The sequence below is a fragment of the Pyxicephalus adspersus genome, chromosome 2 (genome assembly GCF_032062135.1).
Source record: "Pyxicephalus adspersus chromosome 2, UCB_Pads_2.0, whole genome shotgun sequence".
Classification (NCBI taxonomy): domain Eukaryota; kingdom Metazoa; phylum Chordata; class Amphibia; order Anura; family Pyxicephalidae; genus Pyxicephalus; species Pyxicephalus adspersus.
In genome coordinates this window covers 121272962-121300425 of record NC_092859.1, presented here as the reverse complement: position 1 = coordinate 121300425, position 27464 = coordinate 121272962, and the positions used below count along the sequence as shown (strand labels likewise).

Sequence of the window (27464 nt, the reverse complement as noted above, 5' to 3'; positions counted from 1 at the left end):
CATGCGTATGCGGCACTCTTTTTTTTAATTTACAGCAGGCATGTCTTCTCTCTTTTTACACTTGTACAGGTTGACATAGGTAGGATAATAAAAATGAGGAAGTAAATGGCGGCCCCCCATGCTTTCTTTGTGCTGGGACTAAATCAAGGCCAGGTGTGGAGGGATTGGGGGCTCTGCAGAAGGTAAGTGGTATTTTTTTATTTTCCTGACAGTTCAGGATGACAGGATGTATTGATTACTACAACAACACACATGGTTTAATGCATCTGTGTGAGTTATATAATGCAAATGGTTTCAATAAAAAGGTGCACAGCCTTTCTTGACCTTAATAAAATAGGAGAATTGAAATCATTTCAAATCTTCAAGGAACCCTTTCTATAATTACTATATCCACAGCTCACAGTTCATTAGTGTGTTGGTCAGTAGGAAGAATGCCTCTTACATTGCTGGCCAGTGGGAAGAATGTCAGCCTTACAAATAGCCAAAAAGATTATTGCTCTCACTTAAAGCGTACCTAAACTCGAAACTTTGACTTCACATAAAAGCGCAGACAACCCTTTGATGTTAAGTAAAAATTCTGTGTGTTTTTTTTTTTTAACAGCAACACCCTATTTTTTAGTAGTGCAGCACTACCCCCTTATTCTCGATCGCCTAGGCCAGAGGTAGGCAAACTCCGGCCTAGCCAGTATTCCAATGTGGCCTAACCCCCCTTAGTTGTTTATTGTTAGTTCAGGTCTAACTGAATTGTCGCCTTATTGCAAGTTCCCACAATATCATCGAATTCCCGCACAGTAACACTAATTACCATACTTAAAGAGCAGAAGCAACGTGCAGCTACCAGTCTCCGGAAGGCTGACCTCGAATGGACTGACGAATTATTCTTTGTCCAACGCTGTGTTTAGTGTGCAATGACACCAACAGCACTTTCAAGCGGTCAAATCTCAAGGGGCATTTCGATGCCACGCACGCGCACATGTACTAGATGTACATACTCGCATATGTAGACTATACCGCGGATGAGTGGAAGACTGAGGCCGCTCGCTTGCAGTCACGGTCAGAAAAAAACTTTCCTTGGACACCTTGTTTCTTCTGGCCTAGTGTGCCTTCTTGACCTTCCGAAATGGCCTAGTAGTGCAAAAAGTTTGCCCAACCCTGGCCTAGGCAAGAATAAATGGGAGTGCAACGCCTCCCGGGATACCTACGTCAAGTATCCCGGGAGGCTCTTGGGTGCTCCTCTGTCGCATGCCCGAGAACGCATGCGCAGTTGGATCAGCAAGTTTTTTTACTCAACTATGTCACCTGATCTCGTGCCTGGGTTGGGTGACGTAGTAAGAAGAACCCAGAAGCACTGTGGGAATAAAGGTAGGAGTATTTTTTTTTTGGGGGGGGGGTTGATTTTAATTTCTCTTTAAACTGATCTGAGCAGCACAAATTTCTCATTGCTCAAGGAACCCCTAACAATCTCTGCAGGAACTCTGGTTGAGAAACACTGATATAGCGTCTGTATGTACACGTAGCATCGTACAGACTTCCTTGGCCCTTTAAATTCTGTTCCTCAATGCCAGAAAATCATTGCAAAAAACTTGTGCTTTGCCCTTAACAAAAATGGTTACTGTTAGCTTTTCAGCAATCTGAAATGCTCGCTGCCCAAGACAAAAATGGCCGCCCAGAGACTTACATTTACTCAGATTTTGCCTGCCCAAAATCATGATGGCCGCCGCCAGCCTGCACATGCCCAGATTGTAAGATCTGCAAACCTAAACACCCAGCTGCAGGAAAAACAAGGAAGAAGACAATGAAGCGCACTGTATGCGTTCCAGAGAGGAAAGTACTGAAGTAAGGGGAAAGAAACTATAGCAGGAGGTAATATTATCCCTTCAGCACAGACTGTATTTAGCTAGTTTTATGTGTGGTACATGGTAGGTTACCATAGAGGTGAGATACAGCAGAGATTTTTGGTCATTGGGGACACAAACCTGTTTAATATTTTCTTCTGACATTTCCATATCTGCTGTGATCCAGGGACAGCTGTGATCTTTACAGAGAAGCAGCCATGGAGCAACATACAGCCCATCTAGTGCTGAAGAACAGAAGAACTACCCTGGAGAGAGTGGAGAAATTCATCTCTGATGTCTACTTCACTGACTGCAACCTGCGGGGAAGGTGTGATTGTAGCTTTCATTATTAGTATTAATATTAGTAGTAATAAACAATAATTATATTGCACCAACATATTACGCAACGCTGTACAATAAATAGCAAATGACAGAAGAGCTTACAATCTAAGAGGTGAGGGAACCAGCATCAAATTCTTCCTTCTTTATCTATTTTTGTAGATCTTTTCCTTATATTGCCTTTGATATTTAAATATCCTGCATCTAAAATTTGTGTGCTATTCAGTTTTTTTTTCATATTGTCCCTCTGTTATATTCTTTATACGGCGGCATGTTATAAATGTAAAGATGATTGCACAGAGCAGCAATGCTATAATGGGAGTGATGGTGTGCAGATGGCTGTGGGGGGCCCCTTGTATGTGCAGCTTGCCCTTGCACCCTTTGCATGCACAGCTCACCCCTGTTATCCACTGACACCCCTTTTACCAGTTATACTCTTATTCTCCTCAACCTTTGGTAGTTCTCCTCATGTCCTAAAACTGAACTAAACTGAAATTAAAAAAATCACACTTACCTTTAATCTGGCAGATCCCTCGATGGCTCTGGTCCTTCCCCCGATCCGGTCCTGCATCGTCCTAGAATTCTTCCTCTTTGTTTCAGCGTGGGGGAAGCACCGTGCACCGCCATCTTCAGTCTTGTCTTCTTGCTACTTCACCCGTTCTCGCACTGTGCAGGTACGGGATCAGGTGATGTAGCCCACTGTGAAAGGAAAAACCAAGCATGCGTGAAATCGGCATCTATTTCTCCTTAGTGGAAAAAATGAGATCAGGCAGAAGGAGCCCCCAGAGCCTCCCGGCATGCATGCCGTATGTATCCCGGGAAGCTGTGCTCCCATTCATTCTTGATCGCCCCGGCATCGTAGCACTTAAAACAAATAACATTTTTTCTTTTACATATAAGGGTTGTTTACCCCTTTATGTAAAATGGAAATGTTGAGTTTAGGTCTGTTTTAAGTTTGTTTTAGCCCTACTGACAGACCTCCAGCCTGTTGCTGTGCCATCTCTAAGTCTGAAATGCTGCAGTGTCTTCTATTACTATTTATACTATTGTATTCTGATCCTTCCCCTTGTAAACCCTAAATTTATATGATCTTCTTGTCTCCCTGTACTTACAACACGGGTTTTAAACCCGTGGGTACTTTTGATGACAGTTACTCCTGTAATAAGGGATTTTTAAATAATATATTTATACTTTTCAAGTAATTTCCCAAATCTTTTTATTGTTTTAACCCCTTGTTATCTTTGAAGGTTGTTTGGGGCAAGGCATCCTGTGGATTCCCTATCTTGCTTTTTAACAAAGGAGCGAATCTCGTATGAAGATGCTTTGAAGAGAGACTTTCAGCCTGCTCAGGTTGGACAGACCTTTGGACCCACGTGAGTATTATAAAAACTGGTAAAATGCTGCTGGTGGTTTAATAAGTTAGTTATAAAATTGAACTGGATCGTGTCATTCTAGACATAAACCTTAAAGTGGAACCAAACCCTTATTTAAAAAAGTTGTGGCCAGATAGGTCCTTAATTGCAGAAAGGATAGGTGATGTCCCTTCTTCAATTAAATGACTTTACCTCCCTGATTGCAGTTTTTTGAAAATACTGAACTGTCCCTGTTCTGTCATCAATGCCGCTATCTTCTTCCTCTTCTCTTCTGGGTTGACAATCTTTGGCGTGGCCACATGTGCACAAGTGGTCATTCGGTCCTGGGGGATGCAAGGGTAGCCAGCATATCCCAGCACCTTGCATAAATGCAGCTCGCTGAACTCATAAAAATACATTGCTGGATCCCAGAATTAAAGAAATTAGGGAAATGTAACCTTTTCACCTATTTATTTTCAAAAAATAGGTTTGCAGAATTAATAATGGAGTGAAAAAATCTATAGGGTCAGAGGGGTAATTTTGGCTATAGTTCACTTTTATTGGGTTTTAAATGCAACTAGGGTTTACTGGTGTTGTCAAGAAAGAATTCAGGTTTGGTGTCCCACAATTAGTGGTACTTTTTAAACAAAGGCTTTTGTAAAAAAAAGAGTTCACAGTTGTTAAGAAATCTTTGCTAAAAAGATACAAAACTTTTTTAGAAAAAAAATGTTTCTGCATATTCATACTGTTCAGTAGTGCACACCAGGTTGTAAAACTGCCTTATGGAAATACATTTTGATGAAATATTCCTATAAGTATTCTGGAACATAGGAACTGTTGTATTTTTTTTTGTAGTTGGTGGACATGTTGGTTTAAAGTACAAGTGAGCATACCAGAACAGTGGAACGGACAGGAGGTTCATCTAATATGGGAAAGTGATGGTGAGGGGTTGGTGTGGAAGGATGGCATGCCAGTCCAGGTAAAGTATTATTAAGGGGAAAATTATTAAAAAAGTATACAATACTCACAGGTAGACCTTCCATCAGACAAAATAATTGTTAATTAGCTGTTCCACTGACTGTCCCCAAATTCTAGTCCCTATCTAAATAATTGTCTTCATGAACATTATTTTCCTGAAATCCATGTTTTTAAATTTCTAGCATGCTTAATATATTTGGAAGAATCCTTACTTCATTAATTTTGTTAACCCTTCATTTATAAAACAAGATGCCTAAACAACATCATAACCTTTTATTATTTGTACAGTCCTGATGTTTTTTTTTGTAGATAAGATTGCCAGAATTACAATAAAGAGCTGTAATTCTGCTCAAATCTAATAAGGATTCTGAAACTTATCCCTTACACAAACTTTTCCATTTTCAATAAATGCAATCACTAGAGTAAGAACTATCTCAAAAAGTCTGCTACTTTTTGCAACTAGCCATCTGAAGGCATGGTAATGGTACTTACCCATCCTATAATATTCAAAACAATAAAAACGAACCTTTCATCATGTAGTTCTCTAGTTTGTGTTTATTTTATTTTGTATTAATTGCCATCTTTTGTTGCAGGGTTTAACAAAAGAGGGTGAAAAAACTAACTACATTTTAAGCAGACATTTGAAGGAAGGAGATCCACATAGGTAAGAATCCTGTGTCTTATTGTATGGCGTCAGACAGTCCATTGTTTTCTGCAATCATATTCTTTGTAGTCTCCAAACATCACCTATGTTATCATGCTTTTCCACAACACATAACTTGTGTAAGATTAATTCTAATTTAATACTGTGGGTTTAGCACTTTGCACTTGACACTGGACAGCTTGTTTATCAAATAAGTAAATAAGCAGAATGTTGCCATTGCTGAAATAAAAAATTCAATGTGCAATATTAATTTAAAAGGGGGTTAAAAATAATACTTCAGTTGATAGACAGTAACCCACAGCAAAGCAGTCAGAATACATATAATACCAATCTATCTTTAGAAAAGGAAAACTTGACTACTTATGGGTTAAAGTATTTGACTCATTTTATTAAATTAGACCAGGCATTTGATCCCATTCTAAGATGGCCAGTCTCCAAGATAGTCAACAATTAAGTGCACTGAAATAAACAAATATGCTGTGCAGAACAAATGAATATTTCTTACAGCACCGGCCCCTGACAGTCATAATAGCTTGTCTCATTCTTCTGCCAAGCATCTTATGGTTGCCTCATGATTTGATCATGCCCATAATTCATATTTGTTCACATGGAGGGAGAAAAAAAATTGTTAAAAGGCTTCAACTGTCTTCCTTTGAATAATGCATAACTTGCAATCCATTTTACTTTATAACAGTCTTTAAATCTCTTTACATGGAAGATATTTCAGTAGTCATTTTACCGGGACATCGAACCTGCTTTAAAGAATGGTGTGTAGAATATCAATCTCTTAGTGCTGACACTTTAACCATCTGGCCCATCTGTTCTTATCATCTATTGTTGAATAAATTTATTGTGTGTTTTCTTTGCTCTTGAGGGTTTTTTGATTTTCATGTTAACAGCCTGACCCTGTACATTGAGATGGCTTGCAATGGGCTATTTGGAGCTGGTCAGGGAGGGATGATTGCACCAGTTGATTTGCGCAGAACATTTACGCTACAGAAAGCTGAACTTGCTGTTTTCAACCGCAATGTAGAAGAACTACTCCTGGATTTTGAAATTATATATGATATGGCCAAGGTAAGCAACACCTAGGAGATTAATAGAAATAGTAAAACAGTAATTGGTAAAACAAAATCACAGAAATTAGTCTTTTAATTCAGGTTTAGCATGCAGGGCACAGCAGCAGGTTCACTTAACTACCCCCCCCCCAAACCCACACACAACTTCTTCCTATATATTCCTCCACTCTGCCCACCAGAGAAAAGAATGTGTCAGCTTCAAGTTCAGAAACATGCAACAGGCTGGAGACTCTTTTACTGTGCTCACATGACAATACTGGATATTGGATACTGGGGCACCCAGCACCGCATTATGAGAATAAGAAGAGTAAGGTATGTACTTGTGAACAAGTAGGGCATCAAGGGGTCATTTACCAGTCAATACTTCTTTGTACAGGTACATTATCATTTTAAAAAGTAATACACCTTTTCCATTACTCCAACGTTGATAATATCAGATATCAGGAGGATATCTTTAGGATATACTTTAGTACTTCATGTTATATTTTGTAAGATCTAAACATATTTATTATGAATTTATTGCTGGTTGGTTTTTTTTTCTAGTTGCTTGGTGAAGACAATCAAAGAAGCTATCAAGCTCTATATGTGGCCAACCAAATGGTGAACCTGTGTGATGTCAATGACCCTGGCACCTATGCCACAGTTGCCAAGTTGGCTTCCTCATTTTTCAGCCAAAAAAATGGAGACAGCCAACACATGATTCATGCTATGGGACACTGTCACATTGATTCTGGTAAATGTTGTTAAAGAACAAGTCTGCTTTTTTAAATGTGTGTATGTTAAATGGGCCCCTTTTTGTTTTCCCCACTCAGTGTACTTATAAGCAGCTATATGTTCACTCACTATGTCAGCTTTTCCAAGCTAATTTATATTTTAAAGGGGGCTTTATTAAGGCAGAGTTTAGTAGAGGTTGTAATGATGATTTGGGTCTTTAACACAAGTTTGATTTTATTCTATACATAACTATTTATTATTATAAGTCAAACATTGCAGGAGTTATACTGAAATACCTTGTCATAGACTAGACTGTAAGCTCTTCGGGGCAGGGTCCTCTCCTCCTGTATCACTGTCTGTATTAGTCTGTCATTTGCAATCCCTATTTAATGTACAGCGCTGCGTAATATGTTGGTGCTATATAAATCCTGTTTATTAATAATAATAATAATAATAATAATAATAATAATAGACAACACAACCCATCTTGCCTATACTGTGCATGATATTCTTCTCCCCACAATACCCAATTTCCATTCCAATGGCATTTCTACAGCTTTCCTCATGTGCACATTGCATACTATATAAATTTACCATTGTGGATGTGGTGTAGAAGGTAGGTCAAGAGGAAGAGTTTCTACTGTAAAAGTAGTACAGCAATTTACATATGTATGAAGTAGTGTCATTTACATTGGTGCTTGGAAATGTTGTACTTGGTGTATTTTTGTTAACACATCTAGTTGTTTGATTACTCTCAGTTCCCTATACAATATATTACACCGACCTGTGACTAAAGTGGTCTAAATATATCTGTACACCATTTAAATTTTCTTTTTTCTATCAAGGCAGAGAGGGAGTATGTAACACACTCATTTATACCAACAGCTGACTATTATATTTCTGTGTCATCCTATACATATTGCCTAGTAAGGATGTATTATTGTATTGTATTCAGCTGTTCTCCTCATGTGTGTTGTATCTTCAAATTCTGTTTTAGCTTGGCTGTGGCCATATGAAGAAACTATAAGAAAATGTGCTCGTAGCTGGGTAACTGCAGTACAGCTAATGGCATCCTATCCAGATTTCACGTTCACATGCTCTCAGGTAAACAAACCTCTCTTTGTTTTATCTATTGTACAGCAGTTTACAGGCCACCTGTTCACATCTTTTCTTAAGTTATTATTCAGACTCCTTTGCCTACAAACTCAAATTGTATCATTAATAATATACACCTATTAGTCAAAACATTTACCACACTTACAGGTGAAGGTAATACCATTGGGTATTTCTTTAAATTACATGGTCGGAGCATTTCTAAAATGACAGGTCTTGTATGGTGTTTTTGGTGTGCAGTGGCAACTGTTTTGGCTGTACAATGTTTTAGCTGATCAATGTATATTGCTATAATTTACATGAATTCTAAGGCTGGGTATACACGTGCAATAATTGTCGTTGGAAAGGATCTTTCTGAATGATGCATGAATAAATGCTGTACATACAGCGCCGTTCTGCTCTACGGAGAGGGGGAGAATGATAGAGTGGCACCCCACTGCGCTCTCTCCCCTTCACTTTCATTATATTCAATCATCGTCTGTGGATCTGCCAGGACAGACAGCGGAACGACTAGCACTGTACACACGGCACATTCCCGTCCAATATCTGCCTTGAGCTGATTATTGGACAAGCATCATCTGATGTGTGTACATAGCCTTACAACAGCCAAAACTGTTTTTAAGTGTATTAAAGTAGGAAAGGTTCATAACCTCCTAATGACCATTGTCATTGAGGCAGGCATGAAAAATATATACCTAAAAGAAACACAGACAGCAGAAAAACTGGCTGTATTTCCAACAATTGCTATATTTATTGCTGTATTGTCCTCTTGAAGATATCTTCTGACTGCAGAACTGCAGAAGATTTTTGCCTAGCGGCTATAAAGACTCCACTAAGCACCTGGCTATGGCTTTACACCCTTCCTACTCTATCCAAAGAAAATTGCTTTGTTTCATTTGTGGTTGCTATATTCTTTTTTTTTCACCTGTAAACCAATAAATAACTTCCATTTTTTCCGATTTCACAGGCCCAGCAGCTGGAATGGGTGAAAACACATTATCCTGGTTTATATTCACAGATTAAGGACTATGTCAAGCTTGGTCAGTTTGTTCCTGTTGGCGGCACATGGGTGGAGATGGTAAAATCCTGTCTTGTCATTAATTTATCTATACTCCAGAATACTCACACATATGGGAAAGCCTGGCACAAACATTAATAGATGAAAAAAACATCTGTTAACATAAAATTAGTGTTTTTCTCGAATTATATAACCTTTAATCTATGAAATGTACCCAAACTGGCCTTTTACTGAATATCATTATATTATTGAATTCACCAGTGTAGTTTTGTATCTGATTTACCCCCAGTGCCAGCCTGAGCTTTTTCTCTATGAATAGATCAGTATTAGAAAAGGCCAAAAAGATGTATCACCATTTTATCTGTTAAAAAACATAATTCTAACAATATAATGTATGTAGGTGGCTTTACCCTTACGTGCTATGCTTGTTCTAGGTCAGCCAAAGAAATACAGAATATCAGAATTTTCTAAAGAAAGTCAACCCATGTTTGTCATTCATGATGGCTTACCTTTAAAAATGATTTTTAACCTAAATCATAAAATGGTACCTAACTTCGTAAGACCTTAAATTCCAATAAAGAGGGTGCATGTAGAGGAGGTATAGAAACTTGAAAACACATTTCCTAAAGTGAGTTAATGGGCTGCTACTATGGAATTGTAAAACAATCTGTTAATATTGGGGGTATAATTTATACCAGTCGTCCTTGGCTCTGCCCCCTGTTTGTACACAACCGACCCACTCTCCCATCGCAGGCTGCTTGCTAACCATCCTGGGGGGGACAGCCCTGTGCTGCTGTCCCCCCGGAATTTAGCAAGCAGGTCTGAGCCTGCGATGGGAGAGTGGGCAGGTTCTGGCGTCATGAGGTTACTCAGGGGGAAGTGTGACTGTGAGGTCAGTGGTTGGCAAGTATAAATTTATGTGGTAGATAGATTTACTCACACAGCTTTGGAGGATCTTTGTGTTGTTTTATATTCCAGTTGCATATATATTTCCTGAACTAAAATTTCCTGTTCCTTAGGATGGAAACCTCCCCAGTGGTGAATCAATGGTCCGCCAGTTTCTACAGGGCCAGTACTTCTTCCAGGAGGAATTTGGCAACATGTGCTCAGAGGTTAGATATGAAATGATCCTGATCAGTGTTTGCTTTAAATACCGTACTGTACTTCAAATGAAAGAGTCTGATATGATTTAAAAGCCATAAAAACTGTCTGAATCTGTAATCATAAATTATGCTTCATAAGCAGGTATTTACAGTGTTATATTTTGTGTATCTCATGTCTTTTGTTTGTATATCATTGTTATACTTCATGTGTTATTTATGTATATTATTCTTTTTGACTTAGACATGAGGATCTATTATAAGTGTTGACATATCTTGGACTGTGCTGTATTGCTGTGAAATATAGGGACGAAATATAGTTGAATATAAATACTATTGAATATAGGGAAATTAATCTGTAAATGTTTTAATTTTTACCTTTTATAATCTACTGGGGGTAAATAAATGGTATCAATTAGAATGTCACCACCGTTTGTGAGTTGTTTTAGGACGTAGGGTTGTTTACCTTAAATGATCCTGAGCTAAAAACTCTTCATGTGCAGGATTTTTTTTAATTACCCTGCATGATTGGAGATTTGAACTAAACATAGGTTTGGTTAACAAATAAATCGCCCCTGTGGCATTTTTCATTGTTCTACCACTGTTACCACATTTTTGTTTCTTTTGGTTTCATCTTTCTTGTTAGTTTTGGTTACCAGATACATTTGGATATTCTGCTCAGCTGCCTCAGTTGATGAATGGCTGTGGGATCCATCGTTTTCTGACTCAGAAGCTGAGTTGGAGTCTGGTCAATGCTTTTCCTGTGAGTCATGTGATACTGTTTCAGAAAAAAAAAAAAGTCAATCAACTCCTTGCTAAAAAAAGTACTTCCTATTATCCATACTAAGACTTGTGTGAAATAACAAATTATCTGTGTTGCATTTATTATTCTTAGACTATAAGCTCTTCTGGGCAGGGTCACTCCTTCTCCTCCTGTGTCACTGTCTGTATCTGTCTGTCATTTGCAAGCCCTATTTAATGTACAGCGCTGCGTAATATGTTGGCGCTATATAAATCCTCTTTATTAATAATAATAATAATAATATTCACATGTTGGAAGTTTAGGTAGGTAGAATAACATAACTGTTCTTGCAGCAACACCGACTTTCTCTTACAAAAGATTTTATAAAATAAATCATATATATATTTCGGAGATAGTACAAGTATTGGCCATTTGTGTGAACCTTAGGTTGTTTTATAAACTCAACTTGTAAGCACATTTGTTATTTCAAATCCCTGATATGACTATAGGTTTATATTTGTTTAGAGCACCACTTCACAACTAAACCTGTAATTTGTATAGAGGAAGTAAAAGTGTTTTAGCTGCATTCTTTCTTAAAGCAGAATTTCAAGCAGATATAAAGGACAAAAATAATGTAGCTGTGTATATAATTGTTATGTAATAAAAGTGTTTCTAGAACTACAAGCAGTGTGGGTACCTCCTTGGTTTCTGTCATGTAAAGCAGATTGTATGGACCTGACAGTATGGACAGGTAGTAAGAAAAGCAAGTAACTCATCAGAAGCTCATGCTTCTACTTTCACTGTCGAGTTAAGGGGGGACTGAGAAGGAAGGTCAAAACCTGTACCTGTTACTGAGCTACAGCAAAAAGTAAAAAAATTAGGTCTCCTGACCTGATATACAGATATACAGTTTTCTTCTGTGGTACAACTGTGTAAATCTCACAACAGGATCCACCCTAATACAAATCCATATATTTTGTTCTATACTTTAACTTTAAGGAGATTTGTAGAGAGTGTAGTTTTTGCTTCCCAAGAAGTAGTAATTGGCCTATTTCCTTTAGGTAATCATATTTTCCTTTTGCCAACCTGTGCTGGTGTAATATACCAGCAGTGAATGTTGGGTGAACACACATGATGTTAGTGTATGTGTAGCATTGTTTTTATGTGATTTTACACCTTGAATTTCTCACTTTTAACTCTTTTTGCAGCATCATACATTTCATTGGGAAGGAATTGATGGCTCCAAGGTCCTGGCTCACTTTCCCCCAGGGGACTCCTATGGAATGAAGGGCACTGTGGAGGAGGTTAATAGTTTCTTTTCAAGTATTATAGTTTTGTGCCATGTACAATCCTATATAGGTTCACAGTTGTATTAATAAATTTTACAGTATGATTTTTATAAATTAAAGTACATTAAAAACCTTATTTTTACAAAAATAAAGAGGGGTAAACAAGTCAATGTTTTCTTGGTAAATGTGTTTCTAATGGGGCTGTTGACATAAAATTTACACCTAAAGTCTGTAACTACCCAAGTAAACCACACAAAGAAATCAAAACAAGTACATCCATAAATTAAGTTATGTATAATAAAGTGGATTATTTATGTGAATAAAACCTGATGACTTTTTAGATGCTGAAAACCGTGAGGAACAACCGTGATAAAGGCCGAGTGAATTCTGGAATTGTCCTCTTTGGATTTGGTGATGGGGGTGGAGGTCCTACAGAAAAGATGTTGGGAAGATTTAAACGGATGAAAGACACAGATGGCTTGCCAAGGTCAGAATGAGAAGTTAAAATATAGTAAAGAGTAAAAAGTACCCTTTTAGAGGCCTTTTTTTTTCATTTTTCTTCTACATAAAAATGCTGTATGTGTATAATATTAATATTCATATTATGTGTATATATTAATATTCCACATCACTTTCACAACAAAACAGAAAACCTCCCGAGCCTCCAAGGAAATTTATATTTTGCCTGCCTTGACCATACAGACACACAGTAAGGGTCAGTTTGGGTTGAAGTCAGTTAAGCAAGACATTTTTTGTTGATTTATTAACCCAGCCTCACACATTACAGCCAGATAGCATAAACTTTGTACAAATCTCATGAAATATAACTTTTACCGCACAGACACAACATAAATAAAATCTCTTTCATTCAATTTTACATAGTAGCAATTGACATTCAGCAACCAATTGCAAATTATAATATTTTTTTTTTGAATCTATAGACAAAAGTTTTTGATAGTTTTACTGTAAAAATTGTGCACTTTATTGTATGATCTTTCTCTTTTAAAATTACACTTGTTTCTCAGGCAAAACATGGCAAAGTTAAGCTAACAAAAAAAATGGAAAAACAAAAGTGTATTTCACATATGATCAAGTGCATTTGCAGCTATTTTCTTCTGTGCTCTTTGAATTCTCAGTTAATGTAGCCTATGTATATTTATATATTGTATTTTATTGGTAAATTGTAAATTATATTTTATTGGCTGTATTGTAGGGTACATCTGTCTACCCCTGACCAGTTTTTCTCTGCTTTGGAGACAAACACTTCTCAGCTCTGCACCTGGGTAGGAGAGCTCTTCCTGGAACTTCACAATGGCACTTACACAACACAGGCACAGGTATTCCATTACTTTTGCATTGTATTTTATATTTGAATCTTATTTTAAAACGACCTGTTCAGCTTTGGTTGATGGGGAAAAAAAAAAAGGATATAAGCAGTTGTTTCCTTTTTAATAGATCAAAAAGGGGAACAGGCAGTGTGAGCAGTTACTGCACAATGTGGAGTTTCTCGGTTCTGTTGCCCGGGCAAAAGATGATAGTTTTATCTACCCGGCTTCCAAGCTTCAGCATCTTTGGAGGTATGGAAAAACTGTCCCTATACTTTGGAATACAATATAGCCAGAATAGATAATGGGACCAAAGACGTTTTATATATTTATTAACCTTTATACTGCTAACACATTACACGGGCACTGTTCAAAAGTCCATAGTCATGTTACTAACTGTCTCTCAGAGGGGCTCACAATCTAATGTCCCTATCAAAGTTATATGTCATTACCACAGTCTAAGGACAATTTTGAGGGGGAACCAATTAACCTAACTGCATGTTTTTGGAATGTTAAAGGAAAGCCATGCAACCACTGGGAGAACATACAATATCCTTTCAGATAATGTCCTGGCCCAGGTTTGAACCTGGGACCTACTGCTGCAAAGGCAAGAGTGCTGGCCACTGAGCCAACTGTGCTGCCTATTTTTTCTTTCTCTTTGTATCAATTTTGTTTAATCCGTGATTGATCACCTTGCCATAATCAACCTATTGGGGAAACCTATGTTTCTCAAATGGAGTACTGTTTTTAATGTCATAGAAGTATGTGGCTGCTAGGTATCTCTAGCAGCATGAGTAAGTGTGTGGCCATATCTACATTGAAACAAACTCCATCTTTTATTGTTATCATATTGCTATGATGTGGACATGAAAAGTGGTGATCAGGTGTTGAATTAATAACAATATTCTTCTGGAGAACAAGCTGTTTGCTGCTTGATAAATGAGCCCCCTAGTATTTAATAAATGAAAAATGTAAAATATTCTTACATTTGTAACCTGTTTCTTCACAGGTTTATCCTGGGGTCATCCTGCGCAGCAGAGCATAACCTGAGCCAGTCATTGGTACATTTGCCTTGCTGTTATTTCACCTCTTACATTTTTTGACTGTTACAAACATTTTCAAACCCACAGGCTTTTGGCCAGATTCTTTATCCTCACCTTCAAGTCATAGATAATTAAATGTAGGATGTGCCATGTTGTTTGTGTTGGAAATTCATGTACTGACTTTGTTGTAAGAGAAGTACCGTAGTTGGGGATACAAAGTTACAGTGCTGTTATCTATGCTCTCTGTACTTTCTACCAAGGTTACTACTGTTAAATCAGTTCCATGATGTGCTCCCAGGAAGCTGTATCCAGCAAGTAGTGGAAGATGCAATGCACTATTATGAGGGTGAGGTTGTCTATACTTTATGTTTTTATTAAACTTTGACTGTGGAAAATGTGGTGTTTTAAGTGATACCCATTGGTGTCTAACTCTAGAATTTATTATATATTTGCTGTCCTAATTTTAAAATCAGGTACTATGACATTTCAGCTCTTGTATAGCCCTTGTAGATCAAAACACTTTTTACTTTAACACATTTAACCTGTTTATTTACAGATAATTTTTTCATTTAAGATAGCAAAGTAAGGCTCTGTACACATGTGCAATAATTGTCGTTAGGAAATGAATGACTAATGACGATCGTAATGACAATTGAACGAACGACTAACGACAGATCAACGATTATGCACGATTATTTTAAACAATTGTATTGTGCACAATTCTGTACATGCTGTAACAATACGATTGTTCAAATATAATCCACCAATAATATACACACACTAGATAGAATTGTTTGAACAATTCAGGAAGTGATGTGTATCCGAGAAAGTGTACCGCAGAATAATCAACGATCACTGCACGACCACACACAAAATAGATAGCAAATTCATTTTTTGGCAATATTGGTACACTGCATCACTTAAATGTGCAAGTACCTTTTACAAGAGCAGCTGCAACTGGACAACCATAACTGAGGTTATAGCAGCTGGGCTTCAACAACTGCAGAAGACATATTGGATGTAAGAGATTCATCTTGAAAACCAAGTTGAAACTTAGTTTAAAAAAGTATCTCTTGTGTGCAAATCCCCAAGTGCTTTCAAACATGAGTTGGCCTCAAAAACAAATGAAACCCAAACTTTCCTCATTTTACAGCCCTTAAACTTTATTAGTGCTATGAGAACTTTTTAAGGATTAAAATTTAAAGTTTTTTTAGTGTTAGGAGAATCTTGCAAGTAAACTATTTTTTGTTAAATACTTTGTTCATTATTTCATTGTGTGCATCCAATATCCTCTTTGCACAATTTTGGTTTGCATTTTTGTGCTTTATTGGTAAATGCACATCACAGAGTTACTGCGGTGGCAAGAGTGAGGTGTGCTATTGCACTGATTGTTAAAAAAGCTGCATGTATTGCAAGTCATGAGTGTAGAGGAAAGGGTAACATAGCTTCAACAACAACACAGCTAAAGTAAGTAAACATTGTTACCCTAGGAAAGGAGGTGTCTGTGGAGGAACCTTGCTGGTAGGAGCATCAGGAATGATTTAATTGAGAGCAGGACATAATCAAAATAAAAGGATTAAACTAGATGACATTAAATGAATATATGCAGCATCATTTGTGGTTTATACATAGAAATTTGACTACACCTTTAAAAACTTTTAATTCATTCACCAAGACGTATAAATATTGTTCATCAACAGAAATTCGAACAGGAGGAGTTAAACTTCTTGATGAAGCTCTAAAGTCTTTGATAGGAACATTGCCGCAGCCCCAGCTTACACCAACAAGTCCGGCTGTGATGGTAATAAACACTTTGCCTTGGGAGCGCACGGAAGTTATATCTATGCCACGGCCATCGGAAGAAGAAAAATTAGGTAAATTTCTTTTTAAAATTAGAATACTTCTGGTTTTGTATGCTTTTGATTTTTCTGTTTTTGATGCATGACTTATGTCACATGGGAATTGCATGTTCAGAAAAAACAAAACATTTTTAGGATGTAGTATCTGTAGGTTATAAATCCTAACTACATAAAAAATGAATTTCATGATTCTAGAATACAAATTCATTGTAAATGTCAACTTATAGTCTTGCAGACATTTTGTTTAGGCACAGTTGAACAAATCCGTATTTACTACTGTAGTGTAGTCAGGCTGTATCAGATTCTTGTACATCTCCTATGAATGACTATTACTTTGAATTTTTCTATAATTCATTGTAAAGGCATTCATAAACAATTTTTTTGTTGAACCAAGCTGCTGTCAATAGTAAACTGCTTTATTGGTCAGAGTTTCCAGCTCTATAGAAGGCCATAAATTATATTTCTGTCAATAAAGATGTACTCAACGTTGTACAGTACCATTTGAAACCAGGTACTTTGACTGTTTATATCAGTGTGAAATATGTGTAAGGTCAAGTCACACTGGGCCTGATTTATCAATTCTCTCCAAAACTGGAGAAGATAGACTATCATGGGAGAACCTGTGTTTCTAGCAAACCTGGAATAGATTTCTTAAAATCATTTGCTCTTAGTTGGCAAATCCTGGACTAGGTCCATTCCAGGTTTGCTGGAGAGCCTTAATAAATCGGGCCCACTGTACACTTACATGTAAAATCCTAGCAATCATATACTAAGTCCTCTGCATCTAATACATTTCTCTTGAAGTGTTGCGTGATTAAATCCATTTGGAGTATGGCCATACACTGATTGCATTGATATTATTGGAATAGATTAAAAAATGATGATACACAATAAACCTTGAATATACTTATAACTGAAACTAAGTGGGCATGTACACATGTGTGTACTGTTTACTGTACAATACCATGATTTCTTTCCTCAAGGTCTTGTGAAGGTTCCCAGTATGGGTTATGTTGTGCTGCCAGAGAACATCAGTCCCTGTACTCCAGTGACCGTTACCATGCAGGTATATACAGATAGATAAGTAGTGAAAGTAATTCATAGTGATAAACAAAGTATGCATAAGTAAGTAATTACAAAGAAAACATTTAATGTTTATTTTATTACAGTTTATTATAAAGGTATGATCACGTGACCACTGGCTTCTGCTTTCTCTTGCTATGCATAAAGTATGAGTTGGGAGTGGTGGAGCTCAATGTCCTCATGCTATTGGTCATTTCTTTTGCTCATGCTAAAACTAAATGGGTAACAGGCAGATTATCTAACCTATTCTAAATGTATTAAGTCCACTCAGCTATCTAACTTAAGACAAGTAATTACTTATTACTCCTTTGACAATGACAGACCCAGGCATCGAGGTCCACTTTATAAAGTCAAAAAACGAGTACATATATTTATTCTCTTTAAAATCATTAGCAGTTTCATATTCATTTGTACTATATTTGATCAGTGGTAGTATTCTTTAGGTGTGAAAGCTGTCTTAGAAAAATGTGCTATGTTACCTAGATCAACAACTATCCTTTAAATTGTAATTGTGTATTTGCCAATTGTTAAAACTGAATCAAGGTATCTGATTGGTATTGGCAAGGAAAAATATGTTTTCTTTTTATGCAGAAGACTTACTTTGTGAGTTACTATGTCACATTTATTTGTGCATTTTCTGTCCCATTAGGATGATGGCTCTGTAACCATGGAAAATGAATTTCTTGCTGCTAGATTTGACTCAATGGGACGTTTGACATCTCTGAAACTGTTATCCTGCAACAGGTAAAGGACCTACCTAAGAAGCTTTTTAGATCATATACATTTGAATGACCCTCTCATTGATTAGTTTTGGTACATTTTGTTAATCTGACAGTTCAAAATTTCTATAAGGAGCCAGCTTTAGCGTTTGCAAAACCAGACTTTTGTTTATTATGGTGTAGTCACTGTTCTTATTGGTACTTTTACTGGTGCCTTAATGCACTTGTGTGCAGTCCTACTGCAAATCTTACTACTGAGGCAAACTAACGGTCGGTAGTGTTTTTTTTCATCCTTATCAACAGAAATGCCTATTAGGTAGGAAAGGATGGTGTTTCTCAACCGGGATTCTGTTAACCCTAGGGTTCCTTCCAAGGTTGTTATGGGTTTTCTGAGCAATAGGCAGTTGGTTACAGGTCAGTTTAACAGACACCAATGATCTTTATTGCCATCTATTAGAGTTACATTCTTCCCACTGGCCACCACACTAATATACTGTGAGCTCTGGATAAAGTAAAAAAGTTAATTCAAGGTTTCCACAAGGTTAAAAAGGTTGATAAACTTTGGGTTAGGGCAACAAGAATGGAAACTGGATGGTAATTTAATGACAGTGCCCTGGATTATCTAAGAGGATGTGACTACCAGCTTTCAGTCAACTGGAGATGATTGCTGTAAGGTAAGTAAGGGGTAAAGACTCCCTAGAGCTCTGATTGATTAAACATCCAGTAAACAATTAGTAAAGAACCAATTTTCCTTCTTTACATTAACTAGACTTTTTATATTTTCAGAGAATCTGTACCCTCAAAGTCTTATGGGAATCAATTTGTAATGTTTGATGACATTCCCCTGTACTGGGATGCTTGGGATGTGATGGACTATCATCTAGAGACCAGGTAAATGCAAATAATGGATTTCAATTTCAGGGACAAGTATCTGTTTTTCGTTGCCATTTGACATTTGTATTTTTTTGATGGCAGGAAACCAGTGACAAATCTCATTAATAACGTTCAGATCAGAAGCAGTGGAGGACTGAGAGGAGCTGTGACATTTACTCTGCAAATCAGTGACAATAGTACCATAGATCAAGAGATAATCCTGGAGGCTGCAGCCCCTTACATTCGATTTAACACTAAGGTATATAAGAGAACAAAGTGGATGCCGATTTGCTGTATAATAATATTGTTTACATGCAGATGTTATCAGATGTACTTAGTTGATTAGCTATTTATACAGTTCAGTTTTTTGTAAGGCGCTTATATTGCCTGGTATAACTTTATTTTATTATATGTTTAGTTTTTAGCTTTTTAGGGTATATTTATATAATCTTCACCATGCACTAGGCTTTGTGTCTATGGGGCTGATTTATTAACACTCCACCAAGGCTGGAGAAGATACACTTTCATCAGTAAAGCTGGGTGATCCAGCAACCCTGGAATGGATTTCTTAAAAGTCATTTGATATTTATTAGCAAATGTTTTTAATTCTGGACCAGATCCATTCCGGGGTTGCAGGATGACCCAACTTCACTGATGAAAGTGTATTCTCTCCAGCTTTTTTAAATCAGGCCCTATTAGTTGTGCACCCTTGCTCCACATGAAATGCAATATTTTTGTACCGGGAAGTCTTGTACCTGAAGTAGTATTTTTATCAACAACAGTATATTTATCAGTTGTTCTGCTTGATCAGATACATTTAACAGTTTAAAATTAATCCTATGTAAAACTTGCTGGTAAGAGCAATAATTTTAATAATTGTGAAAACTTGTGCACACATAAGGACACATTTTAAAAAAAAAAAGAGCAGTATGGTTGTTCTGCAACCATATTGCTGCTTAAAAAATACTTTTAGAAAAATGCAATGTATTTTATAGATGTGCATGTGATGTAGCTTCAGGACCTGTTTTATAATGGAGGGCATGTCACCTGGTCTCCTCCAGATGCAGAGGTCTCTGCAGAGAACACTCTGCGGACCTTTCCTTATACGCACACCATGGCTTGATCTTTATAAATACAGTAGGTGTGCTGATTGAAGTACAGTGTAACAAAGTGCAAATAGTGATATCTGCTCTCTGGTGCAAATATGTCCCATGCTTTTGGTGAATGGATAATTACTGTACGCACTTAAGGGAATACATTTAAAAAATTGATTTACTTTAGAGGGTACATGAATAAGATTTGCTTTGTTGTAAAAGGGTTCCATATATTATGTGAAAAAAACTTTGTTCTATACCATAATATATATTTGGTAATTACATTGAATACATTGTAGTATAAATGTGTGTTTGGATCTCCTGCCTATTAGGTAATATTGGCTTTCTGTTGCACAATAGGTGAAATGGAATGAATCTCACAAGTTCCTAAAAGTTGAATTTCCAACCACGGTTCACAGTACCAATGCTACCTATGAAATTCAGTTTGGGCATTTGCAGAGACCCACTCATCGTAATACTTCTTGGGACTGGGCCCGTTATGAGGTATGACCCTTCTGTCTCTTCATACAAACAAATTACGATATGTAAATCCTTGGCATGGACTAGGGTAAAGGAACAATTCTTACTTTTATTGTTTAGCCTTGTTGTAAATCAGTTATGTCAACCCTGTGACCCTCAGGCTCCATGTATGGAGACACAGGGAGAGGTGTCTATGCTTAAGGTGGTGGTCTGGCAGGAGTTGGAGTGGTTGGGGCTTTAGACAAAGCAACATCTCAGAGGTTGTAGATGAGAAGAATGGAAAGGGTGGCTGCAGCTTTAGAAAGTAACTAGAGTAGGTCTTAACGCTAAAAGCAAGGAGCATGTGTGTTACTTTAATGTAGGAAGGAGCTACAGTGGCATACAGGTGTGTATATGATGTAAATATACTAAGTGGGCACAGGGTGGCTGCAAGGCTGTCTCAAGGTGGTGGGAAAATAGATGGCAGAAATAGCAGCATGTTTGGCTTAGATTTACCTAGGTAGTAGACATCCCTAACAGATTACACTGCCTTAGAGCTCACTAAGCTCCTATCTTGGACTATTAATATTAGTTTTTTTATTCATGGATTCTGTCAATATAAAAAATTTAATTTAATGCAAATGATCCATGGAATTGTACTAAAGGAATCATAGATAAAGGTGCAACTGCTTTATTGCCTGTCCTTGGACTTGACATGAATGCAGTAGATCATTTTAATAGCTGTAGATAACATTTCCTGGTAATATAGATAACGTAAGTATACATATTCTCTTCTTTTTTTGTCATATTATATAGTCATATCATTATATGGTCATATAGTAACTTAAATCATGTGATTTCTTGTGATATGATTAATTTTTCAGCTTTAATCTGATGTTAAATATCTAATCTGGTGTTAAGTTTAAGAGACTTAGCAGCCAGCGAAAAACATTTCACCATGGCCCTGATATGATGTATTACATCTTAATTTTATGATCCTATAAATCAATACATTTACGTCTTTTCCAGGTTTGGGCTCACCGATGGATGGACCTGTCTGAGTACGGCTTTGGAGTTGCTGTGTTAAATGACTGCAAATATGGATGCTCTGTACTTGGAAATGTTCTCAGCCTCTCTTTGTAAGTTTAATTTCTCTAAGAGAGTTCTTAAATCGCTTGAATATCGAAAATCACCAATGTATTGACAATGTATATAATGTATAGGGGGGGTTAATTTAAACAAAAATTTAGGTACCATTCTGTTTGTACACAGAGTGGTTGTTTCTACCCTATCGCTACACTAACTGTATAAAATCCTTGTAAACGTGTTATTGGCAAGAATACAGGTACTAAGAAAATGTATGGCGGGTAAAGGTCTAACTGTAAGCGACTCATAACAATTATGTGTTTTTCATACCAGCACTATAGGAAAGAAATGCACTTTACAATATTGTTTATATAACTCTAAATCATTACTTTAGTATGTATTTTTTTTTTTTTTTTTAACCAGATTGCGGGCTCCAAAATCCCCAGATGCCACTGCAGATGTTGGACTTCATGAATTTTCCTATGCACTGATGCCTCACGAGAGTAGGTTTTTTGCCACACCTTTTAAAGCTATTTTAAAAACTCAGGCAAAGTAAACATATCACAAAATTAGGAATTGGTAGTCAACAGGGTTGCTTAGATATCTAAATAATTCTGTGTTTGTATGTTCCCTCACATTTGAGTTGCTGAGGAGGAAGAGTTACTTTATAAAGATCCTAATTGTTAAGTTTACATTGTATACAAATGTACCATAAATGGACTATATGTATCTATGTACATGGACCATTGGATATAAAGGGACAATTGTTATCATATCAACAAAAACTGATTCAAGAATAAATTTATTATGTCCCTTAAAATCTCTAAATTATGTTATGTTGTGAAATCACAAGCAGATAGTGCTTAGTAGAGTTCCTCTTTGCTGCTTGTCTATGCATAAAGTCAAAACAGTGGGTTTCAATTAAGTATTAAAAAGAAAAAAAAGACATTTACTAGTTTTAGTTTTTCTAGGACATGGCAGTACAAAGCATGTGCATAAATACCATCCAGATATGTCAGCCAGCAACTCTGGCTTTTCCCTTACATATATCTATGTTATTGTAAATGGTAGGAAATGATTACGTAAGTATTGTTAATAGAACAAAAATTGTGGTTGTATGTGCTTATTATTTTAGGAGTAACGATGGTTTTGTTTAGAACTAAACTAATATTTTTTTATCTTACTTGATTTGTCATTTTGTGTTTTTGTAACCACTAGGACCTTTTCAGGAAGCAGGAGTCATTCAAAGTGCATATAACTTTTGCATTCCTCTTCTAACAACATCATCACCGGTTACACAGCACAGCTCCTGGAGTGCTTTCACTGTCTCCTCTCCTGCTGTGGTGCTGGAAACTGTCAAACTGGTAAGTCTACTGGTAAGGTAAACTTCAGTTCAGCTTTGGCTGCTGGCGTCCTCCATAAATATGTGGATGTAGATGTAGAAGTAGAGTGAGGACTTGAAGAGTCAGAAAGTGTTCTTTGCAGAAGTTCCAGGTGAAAATGGGAGGATAAAAGGCCCTAAAAAGTATTATAAAATAACCACCAGGGGGAGACATTTTCAATAGCCGGTCATACATTGCACTACATACAATTACAATCTTAAAACAACGATAATAAAATAGCACTAATGGTCATTACAGCAGTTCAGTTGTATTCTGAATCTTCAAACATGGATGCTGCAGCCAACTAATCAACTAAATTATCTGGATTTTTGGATACAACCCAGGAAGCATTGTTTCTTTCTAAGGAAAAACTCCAAGCTGTCTGATCTTAGGTTCACATTTAGCAGTCAAATTATCTTCCAACTCTCCACTGCTACATGGTTTTTGGAAGTACTTCTCAATGATTTACCCTGTTAGAAGAAGTGCGGGTTGGTTGATGAATGTTATGCTGGGTAACCTATCCGTATCAGGAAGAAAATAATCCATTAACCAGTGTATGGCCACTTTAAGGCTAGAAAAGTTATCTCCTGCAAGGTCTATCACTGGACATGGAATACATACTTCACTAGGAGTGGGTTTCATGGATTCCAGACTAGTAGTTTCTCTCTTGTACAAATCCTCAGTTTCCTACAGCTAGGTTTGGACCAGAGCTTGGCTTTCAGTACTTTCAAAGGCCAGATTTCTACTTAGCAATCTGATTCTCAGATATCTTTGGCCTCCCATTGCTTGATTTAGATCTTTGCACAGAGGGTCTTCCATGTAGTTCTCCCTGCCCATTCCCCTGGGACTCTGAATCAGGTTCTCTCTGTGCTTCAATATCCACTTTTTAAAACTGCATCCCGTGTACTTTTTTCCACTGGTCCTTGCAAAAAAGCATTTCCTGTTCTCATCACCTCTGTGGGGGGAGTATCTGAACTGTAGACCCCTTCCTATGAGGAACTCTTTTTGGTGATTTCTCTTCATTATCCAGATATGGTTAGGTCAGTGGAATTCTTTCTCTTCTTCATTCATTCTGTCATTGCTTTCTTCAGGAAGATTGATTCCTTTTTTTGTGATCCTGGACCCCATAAGGGTACTCATTACTATGTGGCTTAAACAGACTGTCATTTAAACCTATGGTAATAGCCTAAGAATTGAGTGCAACCCTTTTCCATCAAGAAGCACTCCACCAAATCTTTGGGTGCCTTTCAGGGTTTCTGATATCAGATATGTCTTTCCCAGATATGCAAGGTTCTTGCATCACAATGTAGATTTGTGATTACACATTTTCCAATGTCTACCAGACAGATGTTCCTTGCCTGTTCCTACAGTTTTTTTTGTTTTTTGTCAATGTTTAGTCCTCCTGTAGAGCAGTGTAACCCAAAGCTCAAAGTATTCGTGTGTCCCTTGATGGAACCCAAGAAGAGGAATTTGTGGCGAGTATGCATTTGGGTAATGCCTACTTCTAGAACACAAATGGTAACACAACTTGCTGGTCTCAATCATCTCTGGACAAGAAGCAGCCTGAATTCCTCCTGGGGACACAGCAGGGAAGAGATGTAGCTGTATATACATGCTGTACACATGTCCAAATATTGTGATTTTAGTACACAAGGCTTTTATCAGTTCTACAAGGCATTCACACAAGGCATTCATCATTACATTTCATCTATTACCATTGCAGACTACGGTACGGTGTTACTACGGTACTTTTAATTGCAGTTTGATGTAGTTCACTATTAAATGATGATTGGGAATGGAAATAAGGGGAAGATACAGGCCACAATATGTAACTAGCAAAAAAACTTCTTCTTTCTATCCAAAAACTAGAAAAAAGCTACTGGTGAAAGCCATTGATTAAAAAAATGTATGGAATTGTTATGTCCTCTCTGCTATCTCTTCTGTTTTTTTTAGGCTGAAAAGCGCTCAGATACCCTTGTAGTAAGGTTATATGAGGCTTATGGGAGCACTGTGGATACCTGGCTCCAGACTTCACTCCCTGTAAAAGAAGCTTTCTTGTGAGTATAGAAATTATTTATAATTATCATAGTTCTATATTTAATGTCTTGAACTTGCAATATTGCAACCCACTGTTAGCATTTTTTTGTTACCATGTGTTATAATAAGGCAGCCAAGCGAATAAGCTGACAATGAACAGAAAAATGGCTAAGAAAAGGGCCATGTAGTTTTTCTGATGCAATGCACCACAATCCATGATAGTAGGTAGTATATTACCAAGCATTGTGGTGCACTGCAACTCATAAATCTTAGCTAAATAGTTTCAGGGCTTTGGGGTGCCACCTAACATTATTAGTACTGCAATGCACATAATGTTAAAATTTGTGTTTCGGCCTTTATGTCAATCATCTTTGTCACTTCCTGCTCCCTAATATGTGATACATTATCACGGAATTGTAAAAAGCCAGCTACCTAACAATCATAAAGCTCTAATTTATTCTGTGAAATGGCTTGTTATAATGCCATAATATATAGTTGTCACCGCAAGCATAGCCTGTATTGGAGACTTTGGAATACTTTTGTCTGCTTTTAGTTTACTTACTGATACCAGGTGTGGCAGGTTGTGCTTATCATGTTCTCTGTCACTGATCTTTATCTGTGTGATCAAAGCATGGATGAAAAATAATGTTCATGTTTCTTTCAGGTGTGACCTTCTTGAACGGCCATATGACTTGCAGAATGTTCTGTCAGAGGATGGACGTGTGAAGCTTTCCTTTACTCCATTTAAAATTCTGTCTGTACTTCTAGTGCTGCAAAGATAGCTTGTTGGAAGAAACCTGAATGTCTCCAGCTATAACTGTACTAAGATCTTATGAGACAATAAAATTGTTTAAATCAGTTTTTTAATTATGTCCGCTGGTTGTTTTTTTTACTTTAAAGTGATTAGGATGTTTGATTCAGTTCTTACCCGAACTCTAATGTGACAATGGGACAAGGTGGGGCTCTTCTTTAAATACACTTTCCCCTTTGCTATCCCTATTCAGGTGTTTTTTGCACCTTATCAAGGCAGAAAAAAGTGAAAACAAGTTCAGCACTGTGAAACAAAGGTGAAATTTGGTTGCAATAAGTAACAGCATTTTGCACCTTATGATTGTTTTTTAAATTGCAACTTAGGGAACACCTGACCTATCTCTATCTAGTGATGTTTTTTAATCAAAAGTGATGTACTCTTAACCAATCAATAACAAGAGCTTTTCCAACCACTTCACATCTTGTGTAGCTGTAAAATAAGAATTAAAAAATTCTGTAAACAATATTAGGTTATTATTTTTCAGGCCTATAATACCGGCAACACTTCATAATGCAACCACCGCCTTCCCTATCAGTGCCCCACTTCAGGGAAATGACTATAATTATTATTAATAACTAGCATTTATATAACTGCGAAGCGCCAACATATACACAGCGCTTCACAAAGTCTGTAGTCTTATCACTAACTGTCCCTCAAAGGGGCTCACAATCTAATGTTTCTACCATAGTAAACTCTACCTTGTCAAACATTTCATCAACCCAAAGGAAGCAGCGCCTACATATAAAATGTACAAATATGGCTGCCCCAATGTACATTTATAGTTACAAATTATACATGGAAAGGTTTTTTTTAATTTCAACAAATTTATAAGATTTTGTTAATATATTTTACTGGTAGGTCTAAAACATAAGAATGAAAAGTCTAAAATACCTTGTTTAATATTTACTACACTAACAGACCAATTAGCAACAGAATTGTGATAGTAAGAAAAATTATGTGTCGTCCTTGATCACTACCCAATGCTAAAATTGTCCTTTCTTTAGAGGTGTTCTTCATCCCTCTGTGTTATCTTGAAGGGACAATATGGGCTGTTCTTACTTGTATAAGGACTTTTCTTGAAGATGCCTGTTTTGGTAAAATGCAAAGGATTAAGCTAAATGTCAAAAGCGGATTGCAGCTTTAACTGGATGTTTTTAGCGTGCAAAATGGTATTGTATTGTATTTGGGGATTTTGTAATAAATACCAGTCTGCACTATCGTTAAGTATTCCCCTTTTCTGGAGGGACACTTCGGCCTTTTAAATCCTTGGGAATAGCAGTGGTTGTTGTTACTCACTGTTACAGCAGATCTGGATTACCGTATTTTTCGGACTATAAGACGCACTTTTTCTTCCCCAAAACTGGGGGGGAAAAGTGGGTGCGTCTTATACACCGAATACATGTTAAATATACCGGTAATTAAAAAAAATCATACTCACCCGATACCGCGATCCCGCGATGCTGTGGGCTT

The 27464-nt window shown here is 37.0% G+C and overlaps 1 protein-coding gene across 1 annotated transcript; it reads left to right on the top strand.

Annotated features, from left to right (window-relative positions):
• Positions 1-1751: 1751 nt before the first annotated feature.
• MAN2C1 (mannosidase alpha class 2C member 1) lies at positions 1752-26055 on the top strand. The gene is made up of 27 exons (XM_072402253.1): positions 1752-1863; positions 2023-2163; positions 3422-3547; positions 4382-4505; positions 5098-5168; positions 6068-6245; positions 6791-6980; positions 7959-8065; positions 9042-9152; positions 10112-10204; positions 10839-10955; positions 12143-12238; positions 12565-12710; positions 13437-13560; positions 13679-13800; positions 14852-14937; positions 16292-16465; positions 17434-17516; positions 18183-18277; positions 19039-19143; positions 19228-19384; positions 20580-20723; positions 21708-21817; positions 22188-22267; positions 22983-23128; positions 25100-25203; positions 25848-26055. Exons 2-27 carry the CDS (start codon positions 2054-2056, stop codon positions 25963-25965), a joined length of 3117 nt encoding a protein of 1038 aa, XP_072258354.1. The 5' UTR covers positions 1752-1863; positions 2023-2053; the 3' UTR covers positions 25966-26055.
• Positions 26056-27464: the final 1409 nt, after the last annotated feature.

Bases quoted from the DNA above. Each gene is read 5' to 3' on its own strand.
- MAN2C1 (XM_072402253.1), top strand. From the start codon at position 2,054: ATGGAGCAACATACAGCCCATCTAGTGCTGAAGAACAGAAGAACTACC. The intron at 12,239-12,564 runs GTTAATAGTTTC...ATGACTTTTTAG, and splicing joins TGAAGGGCACTGTGGAGGAG to ATGCTGAAAACCGTGAGGAA. The intron at 17,517-18,182 runs GTATATACAGAT...CTGTCCCATTAG, and splicing joins CAGTGACCGTTACCATGCAG to GATGATGGCTCTGTAACCAT.